The 22,066-nt window shown below is 42.3% G+C and overlaps 1 protein-coding gene across 8 annotated transcripts in view; it reads right to left on the reverse strand.

Moving 5' to 3' along the window:
• The window catches only part of dlgap2a (discs, large (Drosophila) homolog-associated protein 2a), a 191,942-nt gene that overhangs the window by 8,652 nt on the left and 161,224 nt on the right, over positions 1 to 22,066 (reverse strand). For all 8 annotated transcript variants that reach the window (XM_030443627.1, XM_030443626.1, XM_030443629.1 and 5 more), the window contains 5 exons: positions 18,043 to 18,102; positions 11,670 to 12,055; positions 4,126 to 4,214; positions 3,526 to 3,962; positions 3,293 to 3,384 (listed from right to left, as the gene is read on the reverse strand). In XM_030443627.1, the coding sequence (XP_030299487.1) occupies positions 3,293 to 3,384; positions 3,526 to 3,962; positions 4,126 to 4,214; positions 11,670 to 12,055; positions 18,043 to 18,102 (1,064 nt within the window). The remainder of the gene's footprint in view (positions 1 to 3,292; positions 3,385 to 3,525; positions 3,963 to 4,125; positions 4,215 to 11,669; positions 12,056 to 18,042; positions 18,103 to 22,066) is intronic.

Below are 22,066 nucleotides of genomic sequence, written 5' to 3' on the forward strand. Positions count from 1 at the left end.
CGAAGAAAAGCCGATCATTTGGTCTCCAGGGCGTCAGATGGCTTTAGCCAAATTTGCATTAGTGTATGAAACTGTGTGACTGATACAGAGAATATAGTTTACGGTAACTTTATTTTACTTCGTGGCTAAAATCTCATCTGGCGTGACTCAAATCCCCTAAATTTACATAATATTCCAACGGGGTGTCTAAGTTTTGCTTTGATGTTTGTATAGTATTATTGGATTAGTATAATTCTCTTTTGTACGGCGAACGAATCTTCCTAAATTACTCACTTCAAATATCGCAAGAACCAATCGTGTAAGGTAAGCGAGGAACAGAGCACGCGTCTGTTATCTGTAATTACCGAGGGAGTACCTCAGCATTCCATCAGCTTTATTCTGACCCCTGAACTTGTGATGTTCTGCAAACTGTCTCAGAAGTCTTAAGGCTTTCAAATATCCAGAGCCGGCAGATTTAGGAGGAGTCAGTGAGTTTTAAGCTTTGGCTGTGTCAGCGTGTCTTTTTTAATCCCGGAGCTCCTCCCAGAGAATTGCTCCGTGCACGTTGTTTGTCTCTCTTTTAGAGCAATTTTGAGTCGAGCTCTATGATGGTTGATCCGTGAAGTAGAGAGGAGCAGGCTGATTACACAATTAGACATCATTTAAGCTTCTAATGTGTGCATTTATTAACAAAATGAAGCCGTCTGAAGTGACAATTGTTCCACATGCAGAGTCGTGCAGAGAAATGCTCCATCTTTTTGTGATGTTAAATTCTTTGTTAAGTTGGTAAATGTACAATGCATATCTTTGTCTGCAATGGGGCTCTCTATCAGAGCAAAACAAACGATGTTTGCTGAGTACTGAGGAGGACCGAGTGGAGCGGGTGGCAAGAGCCGCCGCTCAGCTGATTGAGAGCCAGCTAAAGAGCCCGGATTAGAGCCGGACCTTGTTGAGAATTAGCACCTGGGATCACTTCGAATTCTGCTCTGATCCGGAACGGTTTACTGATTGGAGGAGAGCTCAGAGGTTACTTTAACACTTTTCCGATTAATTTATCTGCAGGTCTGGTTATGAGCCTGACTGCAGCAGTGATCTTTTGGACTTCTCTGTGTTTAAACATTGTTGGAAACATTTTGGGATAATGTCAGCATACAACTCAGCAAAAAATCTAGCTGTCTAGTTGACAATTTAATACAGACTTCCTACACATTATATCTTGACGTAAACTTGCACAACATGGCGTGCTTCAGTGGGACAAACGTATTCTCGACTTGGTCTAAAAGGCTGGTTCACTGCGTCTGATCTCTGCGTTACTCCCACTCGGCCCTGAATGAGCAGTTTCTGCAGCACATTGCAAAAACAACAACACTATCTCTCATAACTCCGCGCCGACTTCATTTGAAATATTGGGTACTTGGCTCCGATCAATAAAACGAGTTGTGAACAGTGCAGGAAAAATACGAGGAAGAAATCCCTGACCCCGTGTGTGTTGCTGCTCTGGGTGAGCAATAGAGCGGCTGGTGTCTGGATATTCAGTCTGTTTCAAGCTGCATCACTCTAAGGCACTCTCATCCACGCTTATGTGTTGCTCGTTTCAAAATGTTCAGGTCACATACAAATGTGCTGGATGGCTATTGATTCTCAGTGTTGTAGCTTTCAGCAATCGATGATATTCGGGGAGCTTTGATTCAGTTTGTTAGCGCCGGTTAAAGCGTTAAATGTGTGCTGAAGGTTGGAAAACAAAGGTTGCGAGGACATATAAAGGATTGTGGAACTGTTTCTAATGATGAAAGTTAATTTCACAGCGCAGCCTGTGTTTTTGGACTCTTGCGCGGCTGCAGCATACTCATTTTCTTCCATAATGTTTTCTGATTTCAGCACACAGACAAAAAGCGCAATTCTCAACATCTGAGCTCTGAACTGGAGCTTATTAATGGGCTAAAAATCTGAATTTGACCAATATGTGACTTGAATACTAAGTTTTTCTCTGTTGGCATCAGACTTTTTGATGAAGAAAATAATTACAGATTGGTTTATTTGTTTCTCTCAGTTTTAGTATTCTGTTTTTAACTTCCTTCCACCCTTTTCTTTTAGTTGTAAACTTAACCACTCATGAGTAATCACAGACAAATTATTAGGAGCTGCATAAATACTTAATGATCCTCATTATCAGTGATTGTGGGTAATTATGTAAATGTGATGGTTGTCTATTTTGTGTAGAGGATAATATAGTGATATTTTTACACCACAATGAGAGAGTATAGATAGGTTTTTTTAAAGGAGACATCTTGTGCTCATTTTCAGGTTCATGATTTTATTTTGGGTTACTGCTGGAATGGGTTTATATCCTTTTGGGCTTAGAATCAGTTTTCTTACACTCTCTTGTGCTGCAGCACTATAAGCCCTCTCCGTCTGAAATGCTCTGTTTTATCTCCAGTCTTCTTAAGGGCCCCTGCGACTTAATACCCAATCTCCCCTGATTGGTCAACTCACACATGCCTGTGGCAGCACCGCTAAAAACAGCAAAGCAGCAGTGCTAAATCGATTCTTACGTGCCAAACTAACAGTTAGGCACAAATTATGCAAATGTGTGACACAGTGATGTAGTGTGATGTCACAAAGACACGGAATTAAAGGAGACTACTGACGAGGCGTTTGGGGAGCTGTGTTTTCTGTGGGAGAGAGGAGCTTCTGTAGGTGCGGAGTTTGTCCTTTCAAGATCTTTCAATACTTTTTATATCTTTGACTTGAGTCTTTCTTTCAAACTTAATGCCAACAGAACAATGTTGAAGCCCTGCTTTCACAGAGACACGGAGAAAACTATGTATGCGCCAACGTCAGGAACTTCAACATGCGTTGTGGAATTTTGCTGGAAAAGTGGTGAAAATTAGCGTGTTTATCTAGGAGTCATGATGCCATCACACAAGACTAGAGCTGATAAATACCTTTGACTACTACAGAGTCATCTGATCCAGGAATTAATCTTGATTGTTCCCTTTCCCATTGAAGACATTACTCTTGTCTTCAGTGGGAAGGGGAACAATCGAGATTAATTCCTGGATCAGACAACTCTGTAGTAGTCAGTAAAGAAGTACATGCAAACTATTGGCTTTTTTGTCCAGTGTGAAAGGGGTTTCAGTATCAGAAAAAAACAAAACAAAAACAAGATTTCTGTCATTTTGACCGCACTACTACTTGACTAAGCTAGGGTTAGCATGAACGACAGGGGAAAATGTAGTTCAGAAGACACACAAACACACACACACACACACACACACACACACACACACTCACACTTTGATAGGTTTCTTACCAGATTTTGCTGACACAGCCAGTAGAATTGCTGGAATTTCTGAGACATGAGCAGCTGAGCGCTTCCTACCGCACTTCGGATTTTGCCTAGAACTGAAATGCAGAGACAGCATATCAAGTACAACACACACAGTGCAGTGCCATACAGTCAATAGAGTGCATTAAAAAATCAATCAATCTTTTAAAGCAACCTCAGGTCAGTCATGTATGAAGCTCTCAGCTGAAAACACTCACTTTCCTCTGACAGGTCATTCTCTTCAGCTTCTGCCTCCATCTCCTTACACCAGCCCTCAATCCTCTTGGTCTCTGTGTGCAGCAGCTGCATGAACCAGCTCCCGTCCCTCCTCAGCGAGGGGGACACCCTGCCTGACTCGCCCGACGTGGCCGCGCTATCCCTAGGAGAGGGAGGCTCCAGCTGCCATGTGGCCTCACTGTTGGTCTCCCTGGGGCTGGGGGGTTCAGTGGGGGTACGGTAATCATCACGGTAGCTGAAGAGCCCCTGGGTGCGTACAGTCCGCACCGCCCCGTACTGGGTTGGCGTGCTGGGCTCCGAGTGACGCTGGAAGCCCCCGCCGAACTGCAGGCCCTTGTCCTCCATGATGGGGAAGTCCAACTCCATGTCAGCCTGCACGGCCGCAGTCACACTGTTTGAGCGTTTGAACCTGGCCTGTCTGAGGTAAAAAAGACGCAGATTAATGCACATGCTTTTAACACAGGCCAAAGTGTTAGATAAGGGCAGAGACAATGGGGCTATTGTTCATTAAAGTGAGAGCCAACATCAAAGATAGAGGTTTTTTTTTAAATGAGCTCAAAATCCCGGAACCATTATCTCACCCTTTCTTGTTGTCCTCCACCTGGATCCCAACGGAGTGGTACTCCCGCAAGCCTTTGCTTTCAGATTCAGAGTCCGTGGCTGCTTCCACCTAATGCGAGGAAATGATACAAACCAAAAGTACTTCTCATTATGTGAGCTACCGTTCCCCAGTGCTTCTGGGTTTATTGGTTTGGGACTGGACGGAGCACCTTAACGGTACATGGCCTGTCAGAAAGTAAACATTGTAAGATTTATGAGGGCGGCAAAGGCAACAAGACTGGAGAGGTTTCCTGTGGAGGGTTTTTGGTTTCTATGGAAATGAATCTGAAAAATGAGGGAAGATGTTCTGTATGTTATATTGCGCGCTACATTATATGTTTAGATAGTTAGTGTTAAACCATAAGTATTCACGGTTGACTGAAATGTGATATGTGTAATATTGAATTGGCTTTTTAAATGCTAAAGGTGTTAAAAACCTCAAATATCACCTGAGTACCAGGATTTGTAAATCAAATGATTTAACACATTAGATATACAGTATATGAGGCAAAAAAAGGAAGCAACTACATTATTTTTTCTTATAACAAGTTGTACCTAACATGGGTATAAAATTATATAATAATATATAGTATGTAGGAATTGGCCACTTGTAAAATTCATGCTCCCTTGTAATAATAAACCTACACAGAATTACTGACTCTGAAGCTCCCCTAAGATCTATGATGCGTTTCAGCAACTTTCAGCTCCTTGTTTTGATTTTTCATCACGCAGGTTTACTGTTGTGGTTCACTTACACTGCTCTAATTTATCTAATTTATTCATATCTAAATATGCTCAAAACCTGAAAGTTAGGTGCTACTAATAGATCTTTGTCAGGGCGATATTTAAAGCGGTGTGCCCATAGTTACACAGTGACCGATTAGCAACATTAGTGGATATTATGGGACGTGAAGGAAGGATGACAGATGACAATTCAGTCTGCCCCTGCATGGCTGCGATCCTGATCCAGCCTCCCAGGCTCTGAGACTCTTTATCGTGGCCTGCACCACTCCCCGGAGCCCCATGTTTTACTGTCTTTATGGAAACCCTGTCAGCGCTCACCATTTTTTTGCTACGCTCTTCTATCTGTCACTTACTCCTCGTGTCGCCAATTGCTCATCTCTTTCTAGTTTAATTTCTTTGCTCTCGCTGCTCTCTTTGTCAAGCGTTCACAATTTCCTGCTGGCTTACTGTCACAATCTTTCCTTTCTTTTGCTGTCTTAAGCCTTTCTTTGTCTTTTATTTTTTGTCATTTAAGTGCTTCTTCTTTAGTGCCCACTGAGACTTTTCTCTTTGGGACTATACCAGAAATGGTCTGCAAATCTGAACCTTGACGGTGCAGAGTGGCCGGATATGGAGAGAGACTTGTGGTTGTTGCGCAACACTTTGGTTTATGACCAAATACCTGCAAAACTAATGACATTCCCACGGTGGTAATTGGCAAATGTTAGCATGCGAACACGACAAACTAAGATGGTGAACACCTGCTTCACATCAGCATGTTGGCACTGTCATTGTGAGTATGCAACACTGCTGTGCCAACAGCTTCAAAGAGCCGCGCGAAGATGAAGGATCCCTGCCTTTTCCATCAAAAATTATTCCATGACCAATCCTGAAATGTCCATGCGAAGCCTTTGGAGTGTATGACATTCATAAATCTTCAGCTCAATGTAGTATCATGACTAAGTCGAAGGCGGGGGCTCAAAATAAGGTGTGCCTCCGCTGTGAGTAAATGTCAACCCTGCCTTTGGTGTGGAGCGGTCAGTATTGAAGCCAGGTAGTGACATTTTTGGAGAGCCATTTTTCTATCCTGTCAGGCCGTTTGGGAGAAGCTGTAAGCAAGGAGGGAGTGAGTGTAGAGCAGCCCGCTGAGGTGACCTCCATTACTTTGTGTTAGAAGCAGAGCAAAGTCCATCTCATGAAAAGAGAATGAGTTTCATGTCTGTGATGGATGAGGACAGGAGAAAGACAAAACATCCAGGAGGCTGGGAGATTTATGTCCAACAGGCTCACCCACCTGGGAGATGTTTTGGCGTACGTATGTAGAGATACGCTGGTGTGCGCACACACACACACACACACACATACAGTATAAATACACACACTGCGTCGGCAATCACCGTCACAACTTCGGCACAGGTGTGGAAACTGCGAGCATCAGCGAAAAAGTTGGACCGCTGCGCCTTTCATCTGAAGCACACAAACACCACCTGGTGACTTTTTGCAGCCACTGACTGTGTTTAAGGTTAAAAGCTTTGACTTCCACATTATGCAGTCTCATTATGGCTCCAATTAAAACTTGTTTTGTAAAAAAAAAAAAAAAAAAAAAAAAAAAATCAATCAGCACTTTAGAAAACAAACATGTCTCCGCTTTAGGGGAGCAAAAGGTTATCTCCGGCGACAGTAAAAGTCGTCCTTGAGCACAACAGGAAGTCAGGACATGGTCAAAGATCAAAGATTAAAGATGCGTTGACCTCTTGCAAGATAGGGGGTTGGAAAAGGAAATGGCAAATCGATACAGGGGCAGGGTGATTATGCTGCCAGCAGTAGTTGACGCAGACTGATTGGCCTTGTGATATGATGTCCGTGCAACTGAAGCCGTCTGCAATATTGATAAATCAATATTTTGCAAAGCCCCAAGACATTATTGTCATCATCTCATGACAGTCATGAGTTGCAGCAGGCAATCAACTCAAATGGTGGCTATTAAGTAACCGGCTAGTGACAGTTTGGCTTGTAGTTATATACATGAGCCTGTAAATGCACCGGGTGACTTCTAGGTACACTGCACGAGGGCCGTATGAGCCAGGATATTAAACATTTTTGAGTTATTTGGATCTTTTATGTTATTTATTGGCTTTGAAATGTAATATTTTTTGTTTGTTGTATCTCTCCAGGATATTCTTCTGAAAACTAAGCTCACTTAACTAATATCTAATCTAAATCACAATGTTAATTAGTAAAATATTCAACTAATAACTTAAAGGAGAACTTCGGTCGATTTAAACATGCAGCTTCATTGCTCAAGCTACCCTTGACTTGCCAGTACCGAAGACGCGAACACATTTGGTCCAACCATTACAGAGCTCCGTGAACGGAGATTTAGCGTTTACAGCTAACAGCATGGGGTCAGAACTTTACACTGTGTTTTAAGCGTTTTAACATGCTCCACATCTCACACATCTTCCGGTAGCTGGACCAAACTAGTCAATCCGTCGAGCGTGCGCTCAACAGGCTTAACAGGCTGTTGTAAGGCTCATGGCTCATGACAGGCTGTAACATGGACATGTACATTATGAACACAAACACGAAAATGCTTGAATATGTTTCCATCTCCGCCAGTGAGGGAGTAAGCGCCCGCTCGACGGACTGACTAGTTTGGTCCAGCTACCGGAAGACACGGATGTCAACAAACCAGTATGTAGCTGCTTGCACAAACACACTGTTTTATCTACTTTTTTTATTCATTTTGAGTCATACACGCTACAGTGCTGTGTTGTAAGGTGTCTGCTGATGTTGCATAACATTTGGTGTGAGATGTGGAGCATGTTAAGACGCTTAAAACACAGTGTAAAGTTCTGACCCCATGCTGTTAGCTGTAAACGCTAAATCTCCGTTCACGGAGCTCTGTAATGGTTGGACCAAATGTGTTCGCGTCTTCGGTACTGGCAAGTCAAGGGTAGCTTGAGCAATGAAGCTGCACGTTTAAATTGACCGAAGTTCTCCTTTAAGACACTTTCTCTGAAATTTAGCCCAGTTAATTAAAGGTGCAATATGTAAGAACTGGCCAGCTGTTGTAGTCATACTTAAATCAAATAGAGTTGCCGCTAGCTAGTCAGCTTGGTTAGCCGTGCAAATAGTGGTCTGGACTGGGAGCTCTGAGTGTTGGTGTTTACACCTTTAGCACAAGAGCTTTGGGCAGGGATGGGCCAGGGTTAGCTGGTTAGCATGCTTACTTCAGTGAGTATCTATGCAACACAATACAGTCTTATTATATTCTGTTGATAATTTCAGTTCTTTTATTTAATGTTTTCAAGTACCTACATTTTTACAATGCCATTTTATTTCCCAACATGAAGGTCAAAATGCTAATTTAAATCCTTCTGTGAAGAATTTTTTTTACGTATTTACATATTTCATTGTCAGTTTTGTATGTTCTGTTAATATCTACTTGCAGCACTTGCGTTTTATATTCATTTTAATTTTTTTTGTCAACTAAAATACCTTGTATGCGAAAACCTAGTTGGCCATAAACCTGACTCTGGTATGCAAGTATTTGTGCTGAAATGTAGAGAGTAAAAGTGAAAAGTTGTCAGGAAAATAAATACTTGAGTGAAGCACAGACACCTGAAGTACTAGAATGGAGTATTTATACTTCCCATCTCTGGTTGCCTTTACTGCACTGATAGCCAAAGGAGCTCACGGACTTTACACACATCACTACAGCAAAATGGAAAGCCGCTACAATTCTCTGTCGCTCTCACTCAGGCACAGACACACACATACATCTGAATAAATGTCCTTGTTGCCCGGCGACTCCTTCTGTAGAGTCACTATCACTTCCTCTGAACAGTTAGGACTAACAGTGCCCTGCTCTTTCTGCTCAACACTTATCTCCTCCACACTCGATTTGATCTGTATTCCCCTACTGTTGGTAATGAATGAGCTAAATCCGAGTTGCATGCATGCTGATCCGGAAAGATGGCGCCCCTGATTCAGCGTCGCCCACCATGAAGTTTGGTGAGGCATGACAATGAGATTTTCATGTCGCGACCCAGCCTTTTTAAAATTAGCACTCATCAGTGTGGTGAGGGTACCCCAGATCATCCCCGGATAACCGGCTCTGACCCCTAACTCACTTGAAACAGCGACTGTAAGTACTCTGTGTGTGTGTAAGCCATCGGGGGGCGAACACTTTGCAAACAGCATCAGCAAACGTATGAATGCAATCGCTTAGATGTAAATGCAGGTTTCACAGTAACCTGGTTCCATTAATTTCCTGTGTTTTGTACATGAGAGAGTGAATCCCTGTGTTTACACGAGGGAGGAAATTACTCTGAAACCTGCATTTACATTCAAATGATTTTTTTCTGCAAACACATATTAATCATTTGAAACAAGTCTGGCATTACACGTATCCGTGGTTATTGATGGTGGCTCAGAAGCAGGCTGTACTTCAACAGGCCCTGCTGTACAAGCAGCCGAGACAACAGACTTCTTTACGCATATCTTAGTTTCCATTCTAATTTTTTTGTTGCACATTCGATTTAAGTAATGCGTATTCTTTTTTTGTTGCTTTTATTATTTATTATTTTATTTAATAAGAGAGGGGCTCCGTTTAGAGCAGCTGCAAGGAACTTTCACTTTGCTGATTCTGCAAGATGCATAATGATGAGGTAATGTAACTATTTGTAGCACTCAGCCAATTTTAAGTCTCGTCTGACCCGTATAAGTCTGAATCCGACCCGGTAACAGGCATTAAGCATATCCATATAGAGATAACCAGTCTTTTCGATGATGGTCTCTATTACTCAGCTGGGTGTTACAGAGGTGTCAAAACCAAACTGAGACTGTTTCATAACCAGGTAACAGTGACTTGAAGCTTAAGTACAGCTAATCAGATCTCTTCTTAAGGACAGGCAAAACACGTGATGACCCAACAAACAAATCACTTTAACAAGCTAAAGATATTTCCACGTTTTGTCCTATTTAATTCAATTTGTCAGTTCCTACCCCACATTTAAATTCTAAAGCGTTTAAATGTCTTTGTCGCTAACCAGTGGCTAAACGGGACTACAGAGGTTATCTGGATAATTTAACGTCATCATGCTGAACACGGGGACTCATCTACTCATGAGTCTGTCCTTACAGGGGGAGTTCAGTTACAAACTACTCTAATTCTAACGTCAACTTGTAGACTGATCAATTTATGGTAAAGTGTGTACAGTACAATGTAGTAAGACACTTAGTGGAGGTGATCTTGAAACCATGTGATGGTAAAGTACTTCATCCATAGCCTAAGGCTTCTTACTTCTGGCGATCACATTTATTCTTGAAAAAAATCAAAATTGGCGTTCATTTGTGAAGATCATCTTGTGGAACAAAACATGTATCATGAACTTGTGTTTGCAACAGGGCTTATTTTCTGCAATAATCCAAATTCAAATTCAAACATTTCCATAGCCATTTTGTCAAGGAAACCAGGACGGTGCTAACTTCCAGGTTAGCCTGCAAAAATACCTGATCCCTGCAGCAATCTATGGGGGGGCCCATTAAAATATTCACCATAAGACATAAAATGTAGTTATCTAAGGTAATAGTAATGCTCCCTGTAGTGATTTTACAAAGACATTACTCTGTTCCACAGACACACCTGGTGTACACAACACATGAAGGCTAATGGGGCTGCTAGAACTAATGTGTTTGAGGCTCCTTCTAATTGCCCCTGTTTACACATTACAGTGACATTTAATGTCCGGTTAAAACCTGTTGCTGGATATTCTCTAAGTCTGGATGTGATCAAACTCAACTTTGAAGGGATCATCATCAGTCACTGGCTGACTCCATGGTGGCAACATCTGATAGTCAATCTCCAACCAAAGGGTTTTCTTTAAATTACCTGAAAATACACAGCAATTACCCTTTAAGGTATGCTTGACTTAAGATTCTTTAACACCACCCAACCGCCTCCAGAATAGAATGAGAATAATGAAGTGTTCTGCTTCCCCCCCATCAAATATGTGAGAAGTTTTTCAAGTTCAACTTTACCCTGGACTTAGTAAATTGGACCGTCAGCAGACAAGAGAGTGAGAGTGTGGTTTTATGGATTTCTGTGTGGGAAAGAGAATAAAAATTGAGTAAATGGCATAAAAGTATACGGGGGGAAAGATTAATGGAAGAAAGTAAATGTGGACGAGTGGAAATGATGCTAGTGAAAAGAGCACAGGGAGGCAAAATGACTGCTCCTTGTGCACATCGCAAGAGAAAATACCAACTTTCAAACTGTCAAACCCAAAAAGTGAGTCCGATTTTCTGCTTTGATAAAATGCTATAAATGGCTCGGAGGTGATGGTGTGAGCTTTTTACACAGTCCTCATTCTTTTTTCCGCAGCGGACCCGCAACCTTTAGACTGCCGCTTGAGATCAACAACAACCGGACGTCAGCTTATGTCAGAGACTGAGGCAGACAAATGCAAGATATGATCACAGAGAGTCTGAGGTGGAGACGAAGAGAAAAGGAGAGAAAAGGGGAGAAAAAGAGAGAAAAGGAAGAGATTGGAGAGAAATAGATAGAGAGATATAGGTACAGTAAGTAGAGAGGGAGCGAACGAACTGTGGAGTGTACTACCATTCACTAAAACCTGCTCCAGCATGAGTTGAATCTTAATTGATGGAGTGCAGTAAGATGACTCACTCTCGCTATTTTTAGCTGCTTCAAAGACAGCACTGTTTCTGTGTTGAATGTGCGAGTTGTAAGAATTGTTGTACTTTTTACGACTACGATTCTGTGTGAGACAAGACTAACCTGTATCCCTATTGAGGACCGAGGGGTCTTCAAGTACTCCTCGGCCTTGGACACCAGGATGGCCTTGTCGCAGGTGAGCACCGAGCTGTGGCTGTCCGTGGAAGGGTGTCTTTTTCCAGCCATGACTCCGGCCGCCTCCATGGCTATGGTCACAGCCTTGGTGCTGTCCAGGCTGTCCGTGGAGTTATAGAGGGCCCTGCCTGGGCTCAGCCCCAGGCTGAGGCCGTCGGGGGCCCACATCCCACCACGAGGGTGCCTCCCCTCGTGGTAGGCGTCCTGGGTGGACTCGGTGCTGCTCTGGGCCGTGATGGAGATGAGGGGTTTGGAGGTTGTGCGGGGTGGAACTGGTGGAGGGGTCTTCTTGTAGTTGGGTGTGTAGGTGATGGCTGGAAAAGGTGGAAAAGACATTATTATTTTTATACAAATATTTGAAGTCTGCATTACCATTATGATAGTATGTATTTTATAAGTATAATTTGCATAATACATTTACATTTTTTGTGTTTAAATCTTATTTCGCAGACAATAAAGCTCAACAGAATGACATTCTGTCAAGAGAGAACTCAGCGAGAACTCCAAAAGTCCCTTGTTGGCGACCATAATTTACAAAATGAACATCATGCTGTATTGAAGAGGAGTTCAAACTAGAAATTGAGAGCATAAGCTCATTAACAAACTGTTTACTGAGATAGCAAATCAAGTGAGAAATAAGGTCATTTTCTCATAAGCTCACATATAACAATCCTTTCTTTGAAACCAGTGGAGTCATCCCCTGCTGGGTACCAGAAAGAACGCATGTTTAAGGTACTTCTGCATTGGCTTCATGTTTTTTTGGATCCAGAGGCAGCGTCCATAACTTTTACAGTCAATTGTTTGACATTATGCTTAAAAGCTTCTATGATGTAAAGGTTAAAATAATATTGACGGCATAGCCCATTCCCAGCGGCCTCCCACCACATGCACGCCTGAAACGATCAGGTTTAATTCTATATAATAATTAATGAAGGCCAAAACAAACAACATACTAGTCTGTTTTTCTTCGTTTTTGTATATGATTAATTTCCTTAGGGGCGCCGTTTAGCTCAGTTGGTAGAACAGGCGTCACATGTACAGAGGCTTTGTCCTCGCTGCAGTGGAACCAGGTTCGACTACCGGCTAGGGGCCCTTTGCTGCGTGTCACTCCCCCTCTCTAATCCGGTTTCCTGTCACCTCTTCAGCTGGTCTATCAATAAAGCCATAAAAGGCCAAAAAAAATCCTTAAACAGCTGTGCATTCTAGTTTTTAGCATACTTCACTAAAACAGGAGTAAACTGTTAATTTGGGGTTGACGGGGACTATTTCTAGCGGTGGATTAATACACATTTGGATCTACAGTTAGTATTTTTTAAAGCAGAAAAAAGTGTTTGTGCGATCAACTCAAAATGAATTACAGTGCCTATGTTCACGGTAACGGATGGAACATGACACAAAACAGTGCAACAGTCTAGTTCACTGATGTGTTTTTAATTGATGTAGGACAATGATGGAGCTTGTGGCTCAGAGGTTTAAGATATGTCAGGTTATATCCATAAAATATCACCTGATTTTTTAAATTTTAAACAGCAATCATCTACAACAATAACCTCAGAATTTCTGATTGCATTTTTCCTCTTAGAAGTGTTTGATTGGTCTAAAATCCAAAATATGTATTTCCCTTTAACATGGTACATAGTATGTGCATAAATGTAGACCTCAGCGTATATCCGTTACATCACAACGAGCTGATTGCAGCAAGTCTTTTCTAAATTCTTAGCAATTAATATAATCGCGTAATTATCTTTCTTTTATCACTTAAAGACCTCATAAGCAGAACTGGTGAGTTAATACATCATGTTGATTATGATGGGACATCAGGCGGCATCGCCATTTATTTTACAGCTTGATAAAAAAAAAAAGTTGCTGCTTGCGAAACATGTGGAGTCATGGCAAACTTTGTGAGCTGTTCTTTTCCAATGTTTGGAGTTTGCTATTGTTGCCGATCTGATCGATCTAAACTGCTGGCTGAGTGAGTGCGTTTTGTCCGGGAGGTGTGTTCGCCTCTTTACCAGTGCAGAAACCTTTTCCTCCTCTTTTGTTCACTTTCAGTGCTCCGATAAGGGAGAGAATGCTTGAAAGCCCAGGCACCATTTAAAAGGTTATGAATACATTTAAAAAAAAAAAAAATTTTCAAATACTGAAAAAGTCGATAGAGTAACAGAGAACATCAAAGCCTCCTTGTCACAAGACCGTTCTCAGACATGGACAATGGTGGAAAAAACCCGAGCAGTAATCAACAGAACTCGTGTGTGTAAGACCCTGGCGAGGAGGTGCAGCCTGACAGCTCTCATCTTCTTATTCTGTCCATTTCATGACAGAAAGAGGGGGGGATTACTTTCTTTCAAGTGCAAATGAGAATGTGGACTTAATCCACACAGAGAGATGGACTGAGGAGCGGGTCATGGACGCCTTCTACGCTTCGACGTGTCTTTATTTTTTCGAGCGAGGCTTTGACAGAGAAGCTCGCTCAGTGTAGCCACCGTCTGAAACATCTGATGCTGTGCCTAGTGTGTTCTGATCAAAGCGGAGAGGGTGCCAGGTGCCTCGGAGCCAGGAGCAGAAGAAAGAGAGAAGAGACACTGAGTCACGCTGCAGGTTAAGTTATGGGTTATCGTTTTCCTTGACAAAGAGGCGCACCGCGTTGAGCTCAGTGTTTCCGCTTCGGTCTTACAAATGCTTACATCACACGGAGCAATTAGAGGAGTCCTTATGAGACCAACATCGGATCTATTTTCAAGTTCTAATGAGCTGCCTCCTCCCCCCCCACAACGCAGGCTCCCAAAAGTTGTGGCGGAGAATTAATAGCATTTCATCCTAATTGCGTTGCAGCTCGAGCAACACAATTGCAGAACATAGGCATGGTTGTCTGGGACAAGGGGAAAGACGACCATTTTAAGAAAGAGCGTTGTTCATGGAAAGAATAGAACTCAGGACGTCACCTCAAACCCGCTCAAAACACCTTTTGGCCTCTTTCTCACCCCTTATTTTGGCTGTGTTTATAAATAGCAAGAGTCGTCTGGTCTATGAAGAGCGTTCTGCTCCGAGGGCTTAATGACTCATGCTGCTGTCCATTCACAAAATGAACTTCTCATGGATGAGGAGGCGCATTAGTGAGAAGCAAGGAAGATGGGGACAAGAGAAAAGAGGGAAAAGAGGGAACAGGAGGGGAGAGGATCCGCGCTGGCAGAAACAGAGGATGAGAGTTGGGGGGGTTCGTGTGAATGGGTGTGTGTGTGTGTGTGTGTGTGTGTGTGATAGAGAGCAGGATAAATCAGGGAGCGAGGAGAGATCAAGGGAGGAAAGAGATGACCCACTCAGGGGGCATGATTCAGCAGGAGGACCAAAATAGAGCCATTATTAGCCAGCCAGTCGTGCAAAGGGGAGTCATAATTCTTGCTCCCATCTTGGCGGTGGCAGTGTTACTCAGCATTTAGATTTCATCTGAAGTGAACGCAGCCAGCGCTCGCTCGCTCGCTAGCTCACTCGCTCACTCACTCACTCACTCACTCTCTTGCTCGCTCACTCACTGCTTGAAGCTCATCAATCTGACATATTTAATTGACCATCACGGATTACACCACGCCAGGCTGCAAAGTAGTGATGTGGTCGACCGATGCTGGGGGAACAACCACGCCATCCAGACTCCAAGGCTTACTGCGTGTTCACTGTGGTGGTGTGTGCAGATTCGGCAATCCCTTTTTGCACCACTAGAGTACAATGTCAGCTAAGGTGCATTATTGGGGCCATGCGTTTGAGTCGAGATTTTATTTTAGTTTACTTCAGCGGGGCAGGCCCACACAGGCTCTGCAGCTGCGGAATTGCGATGACAGACGCGCAGATTTTTCTAAAGATTTAAAAAAAAAAACAACTCAAAACATTATAACATCTCCAACCCCGTTGTGCGTGTATGGGACAGCAGTGTGCCGCTTGCAACCTGGTCGGCTGATAGTGGTAGTCCTCCAGTGTCTCGACACAGCCGATGCGAGGCGATGCTACGGTCAGTCTTCGTCGTAGCTAGATCTTTGATGCCGGTTTGGTGTGTCTGGGCCCTGAAGGAGGTCAATGAGGTATCCCTAAAGGCAGTCTGAACGTATTCAGTGTGAATACTCCCTTTAATCTATCTCCCTGTCTCTCACTCTGTCAAACCCACAGACACAAACACACACACACACACACACACACACACACACACACACACACACACACACACACACACACACACACACACACGAGTACAAACAACTACCCCTGTGCCAGTGAGGCTGATTAACGTGAGACACAAAGGCAGTGATTCAACCACTCCATCTCTGTTAGGACCTCTCTATCTATCAGGGCTGGCTTGTATGCTAACATGGGGGTGGGGTGTGGTGGTGGGTGGGGGGGAGTAGAGTGACACGTCGTTAAGAGTCTTTCTTCCCGATTGGATTTATCACTGTAAAGGAAATGCAGCAGTTTGTTTTGCGGCAGGCTTTTAAGGATATGTAAATGATCCGGAGGGAGGGAGAGAGCGGAAGATGGATGGCTAACTCCATTATTGGCACTGTCACGCGTATTTGCAGACGGAAAACAACAAAGAAGTGAATATAAAAAAATAGCCAAAAATAGATAAGAAAAACCAGCCTGGGCGAGTCAGTGATCAAAGTTATTTTACAGAACCTGGACGGATGGATGCAAAAGTTTAAAGACGTCCCGAGCATTGCGATAAATCACTGAGAAAGAAAAGTGACAAACAAAAACATCCTGAAACAGCGTACACCGTTTCAGTGCAAGTCTGTCTTCATCTGTGGATCAAGGACGTTCTTTTGCTCGGCCATAACGCCTCAAATGTTGGACCGCTGTTAAGTCACACTGCCGAGTCCATTTTTCACTGCTGCTGCAGTCACTTATTGAGACACTCCCCTGCTGTTGCTCCTGGCGGCACACTGAATAGCATCTGCATGTCACCAGTTAGATGCATGTCACTGTAGCCTTAACCTCACCCTTCATGGAAACAAATCAGCCTCTTGTCGGCTAGACAGATCGCTAAAATGCACAGCCGAGGCTAATATTAGAAACATCCTAGGGGTGGTGTGTGTGTGTGTGTGTGTGTGTGTGCGCGTGCTCCTGTGATGTTGCAGACTTTCGGGGAGAGATGTTGGAAGGCAGGTTTCAGAAAACAACGCTATCATAAATATGTCAAGCGGCAGCGTAGAAAGCACTTTTAACAATTGAGCTCTGTCATGACTACAGTCTCTGCTGAACAAAGGAGGATGGTTTAGAGTAGGGGTGCAGAGCAGGTGTAACCGAGCAACTACGTCCTCCAGTCAATCCGGCTGCTACAGAGTCAAACAATGAACAATGAAACAATGAAATATGAAAGATAGTTGTGGTAAAAGAACGTAAGGGGAGGACAGTGACCATTGGTAAATCTGCATTAATACAGAGATTAAAACAGGGGAACTTTAAATTTGAATTGCCATTTTAAAAACAAAAAACAAAATACTAAATATACTTGTAAAATAAATACTTGTAGTTCAGTATTCATGTAGTTACCTCTGATGAAGTCCACATTTGCTTTCTTTAGCTGTGATGTGCTTAAAGGAAAAGTTTGCTAAAACATTTAAAATCCAGCCATAATCTACTCACCCCCATGCTGACGGAAAATCAGGTGAAGTTGCATTGTCCACAAAACATTTCTGGGGCTTCACTGTGAAACAATGTTGCAGCATTCTCATACACAACTGAAGTTGATGGGGACTTGTTTTAAAATGTAAAAAAACAAAACAAAACAAATAAGGCTCAATATAGTTCTTCCTACGTGATCCAACACCCCGGAAGCCCCAAGATTTAAATTTCATTTGAAAAGACATTATTTACACCCTGTTTAAAGTCAATATCTTAACTGTAGCTGCTAAGCTAAAATCATTAGCGTACACTCCGTCTGAAGTTGGTGCATGAGCTCAACTGCACGTTGAGGGTGTAAGTAACATCTTTTTCAAATCAAATCTGGATTTCAGGGCTTACAGAGCCATTTTCTGTTATTGTTTGGTTGTATATTTTATATTCCCCATCAACTTCAGTTGTTCAGGGGAATGCTGCAATGCTGTTTTGCTGTAAAGGTCCATAAATGTTTTGCGGACTACGAAACTTCACCTGACTTTCCATCCACATAGGTGTGAGTAGATAATAACAGAATTTTCATTTTCGGGTGAACTTTTCCTTTAACAGTGACTTGCCACAGGACAACCCATGTTCCCTAAAAATAATATCCCTAACATTGCAATGGAGCAATGGAGGATTCCCCAGGTGGCAGGTTTACCTGGGGTTTGCTGGGGAGTCCGATCAATAGTGCAGGTGGAGGGGAGGCAGAACTGGATCCCTGAAAACAAGGGAGTGGGGTGGATATTCAGAAAAGTGGGCATTGCTGCCCTAACACAGTACAATATATTTATAATACACAATGCATACGCACACTGGATCCAGGGCGTAACTGCAGACTAGGAGGATCAGATGACCAAATCAGTTCTTTTGGAAAAATCTAAACAAGATCATTTCCTAAAAATGAGTGACTAGAAAGTCCATGTTTCAGGAGAGACCTTGATAAGAGACTGACTGAAGTAATTGTGAGTGGGGTGATCTAGGCTTTCAGACAAATACTGTTTATTAACCAATGCAGTTTGTTGTTCCCCTTTTTCTCTTTTCATTTTTGAACGCGTACTAGAATTATGCATCACTGATGTTCATTATAAACCACTTTCAGACAGACGCAGTGACCCGTGTGCGTCGTCTGACCCGGCTTCATCACCCTGCTCCCATCACGAATTTTACCACTCAACCGAAACTGCTACGCTCTTGGTCCACATGACCAAATGTAGAAAAGAGATTCCAGAAAGTCATTACAACAACCAATTTTGATGAAATGAAAGCTGAATCCCATCAAAGTCTAGTGCAACTCTTAAATTTAACAGTGGTGTGTACTGAAGGACAATTGCAGTTTTGCTTGAAATAGAGACATTATTTAAGATCAAATTAAATGTGGAGGCTATGTTCTTATTCATAGCAGCCTTTGTGGTTTATGATAGGGTAAGAGTGTATTTTATTTTCTCTCTTATTATCTTCTATTCAAAACACAATTAAAAAAAACATTTTAAACACTGCACGCCTTTCTCAACCTTTATTTTCAGATTTTTTCAAAATCATTTTTCCGATTATAACCCTCTCCATTTACAAAAAAAAGGTTTCTGTTAAACACTGATAACAGCAAATACAGCCGGTCATCGTGGGTTTAATTGAGATTTGTTTTTCTCATGTAATGTTTGTGGCGAGTGCTCATGAAGTGACAAATTATGATCCTAAATGTGGTACTGACGTTGCCTAACCTTGTAATTGGAGAATGTCTCTGCAAAGGTTACTACCCTATTAAACTGGCCTTGAGCTGTATGGCGTTCACAATAAAAGAAAATAGACGCATACAGAAAGCAATTTCAACGACTACATAATCTGCCGTAGAGCCATTTGCCGCTATTGCATGCATGCCATTGAGGTTACTGGCTTACTTGTACAGCTTTTTAAGAAGACAAGAGTACATTTTGTGTTCTATCAAACACAAGGTCAGCTAGCAGATCTAGTTCTCTCTGCAAAGTCTACCTTCAATTAAGCAGACATTTCATAACTACTCACCAACATCACTCCCTCTTAATTCATGCCAATAGCTTTCACTGCATGACTGAATCCTGAATCAGTTAATCTGCAAATTTTATCTAATGAATAAACATAGCATCACTGCAGAACAGGTTAAATGATGTGCTACCTTTAGATCATAATTTTGTTAATTAAAAGTTAAACATGTGAGGCGTCCAGGGAGGAAACGGGTGATGCATTTCATGTCGGTGAAATGAGCAAAATGAATACAACAATACAACCTAGTTAACTTTCAGACCCTTTGAAAACATGTCAGATTCAGTCAATTGAGCAAACTCACTTTCAGCGTCCTGCACATATTCAATTCAAAACACCACACAAGAAAAAAAAAAAAGAAAGAAAAAAATCTTTCCTGGCACCTCACTGATGTTCAGCTGAGAGAGTCTTTTTGTTCCAGCACACTTTATTAGAGCAGAGACTTCAGTGGACGATTTTATATGGAGCTCATTAATTGGACAGATAGCACAGATATATCTTGTGATTTGCTTGGCTTTTTAGCTGTTCTTTGCTGGTAACAAAATTCTGCGTCTTTTGTGGTATGTAGGCTAGATTCATGGCAATGAATATCCAAAAATTAAACTATGAATAGAACCAAATACTTACAATGAGGCACTGTATATGAAATGCACAAAATATTGAGGCCATCTGTCATGCACTTTTACAACATAATTGTCATCATTCAGTTTCACACACATTAAAAAAATAGCCACAAGATGTACACCTCTTTTCAGGAAGAAACGCAATTCAGCATACTCATTACACTTATGTCCCAGTTGTATTACATTCTCAGTCTTTGATTCCTGAGAGTTAAGATGATATTTTACAGTAAAAAATACAATATGACCTCTCAACAAGGCCTGATATTACAGTCAGACAAATTTAATGATTTATTATATATTTGTGAAATAATTCTACCCTTAAACTTTGTCCAGCATGATGTGTATATGTGCTGTATGTTTGACAGTGTGTGTGTGTGTGCATGTGAGTAACATGAAGCTACATACCATAACTGTACTGGTTTGTGATTATAATTGCGCATGATTGTGAATGATGTCAGTTATCTTCCCAACAAAATAACAGTACAGTATTCCAGCTTCATCAAAGATTGTGCAAATGTCATTCCACAGTGTAATTTCCTTTTGCTTTGTAACTGTCCATCCAACAGCTCACATAGTAAACAGTATATCCTTATAGTTATATGATAACTGGCACGATGTAATTCACTCCACACCAGAGTGACAATTAATAGAGAGATCAAGTAAGTCAAGGAAAGGAAAGTTCCCATCGTCCCTGCTCGGATTGTCGTGACCTTGTATAGATTAGGCCATCTTGTCCGTAGTCTATAACAGAGCTCCAAAAGACTCCCTTGAATTAGATGTGTCATCGTGTCTCTGATGAAATACACTGACTGAACAAGAACATTCATTAGTGTATCCAATGAGTAAACACTGCAATAAGCTGTACTGTTCTGGAAGATATTTCACATCAGTGGTGACAACAGCTTTTGAAATGTTTGTATTGTAAATGTTTTTGAAGCATGATTGTTCACATTGTCACCACTAGGGTTCATCACATTCTTGCAGTATGGTGCAATCCTAGAAGTATGTTTTTTGCTGCTACCAATGCAGTCTTTTTCCTGGAATATTACTGAGGGATTGTGTATGAGGAAGTCCTGGCTTTGAATGCCAATGATCACATGACATTTCGATCAGCACGCTGCTCTACAGTGCACTGGCAGCTACAAACCATGAACTATAAATATACTTTGAGCTACATTTTGTCTGCTGAGAATGAAGTATGAGCTTACAGAGTGAGTGATACATATGTGATTTCTGCACTGTTGTACTCGTATCTCCCGCTCCAGAGTTCCACACTGGCACTCCTGTGCAATGATTCTCGTCTCTCCCTTCTCTGCCACCTGTTCCACAGGAAGGCCTGCTCGCTTGGGGACCTTTCCAGGCTATCTGGGGTCTCTACTTCCATAAGATCCCCATGATCCTGGGATAGAGTCATACACTCCAATGTTTCTACAATCATTTCATCTGGCTCCATATGTGGCAGGTCTACTAAGGGTACATCTTCAGGATCAGGTGGTGATGGATCTGTATCAGGTGGAAGAGGATCTAGGACTGGACTTGACGATCCATCTGTATCAGGTGGAAGATGATCTGGGCCTTGACTTAAAGGTGCATTGGTATCAGGTGGAATTGGATCTGGGACTGGACTTGAAGAGTCATCTGTATACGGTGGGAGAGGATCTGGGACTGGACTTGAAGGTTCATATGTGTCGGGTGGAAGAGGATCTGGGACAGGACTTGAAGGTTCATCTGTGTCAGCTGGAAGAGGATCTGGGACAGGACTTGAAGGTCCATCTGTGTCAGGTGGAAGAGAATATGGGACTGGACTTGAATGTCCATCTGTATCAGGTGGAAGAGAATCTGGGACTGGACTTGAATGTCCATCTGTATCAGGTGGAAGAGGATCTGGGACTGGACTTGTAGGTCCAAAATCCATTTCCAGTGATGTATCGGGAGATACTGAACTGGCAGGTGATATTGTGACAGTGATTTGTGGAAATGGGACTTGATGTAATTCTGAGGCTACATCCTGAGGCATATGAGCTAAGCGATATTCCACAGCTG

The sequence above is a fragment of the Sparus aurata genome, chromosome 16 (genome assembly GCF_900880675.1).
Source record: "Sparus aurata chromosome 16, fSpaAur1.1, whole genome shotgun sequence".
Taxonomy (NCBI): domain Eukaryota; kingdom Metazoa; phylum Chordata; class Actinopteri; order Spariformes; family Sparidae; genus Sparus; species Sparus aurata.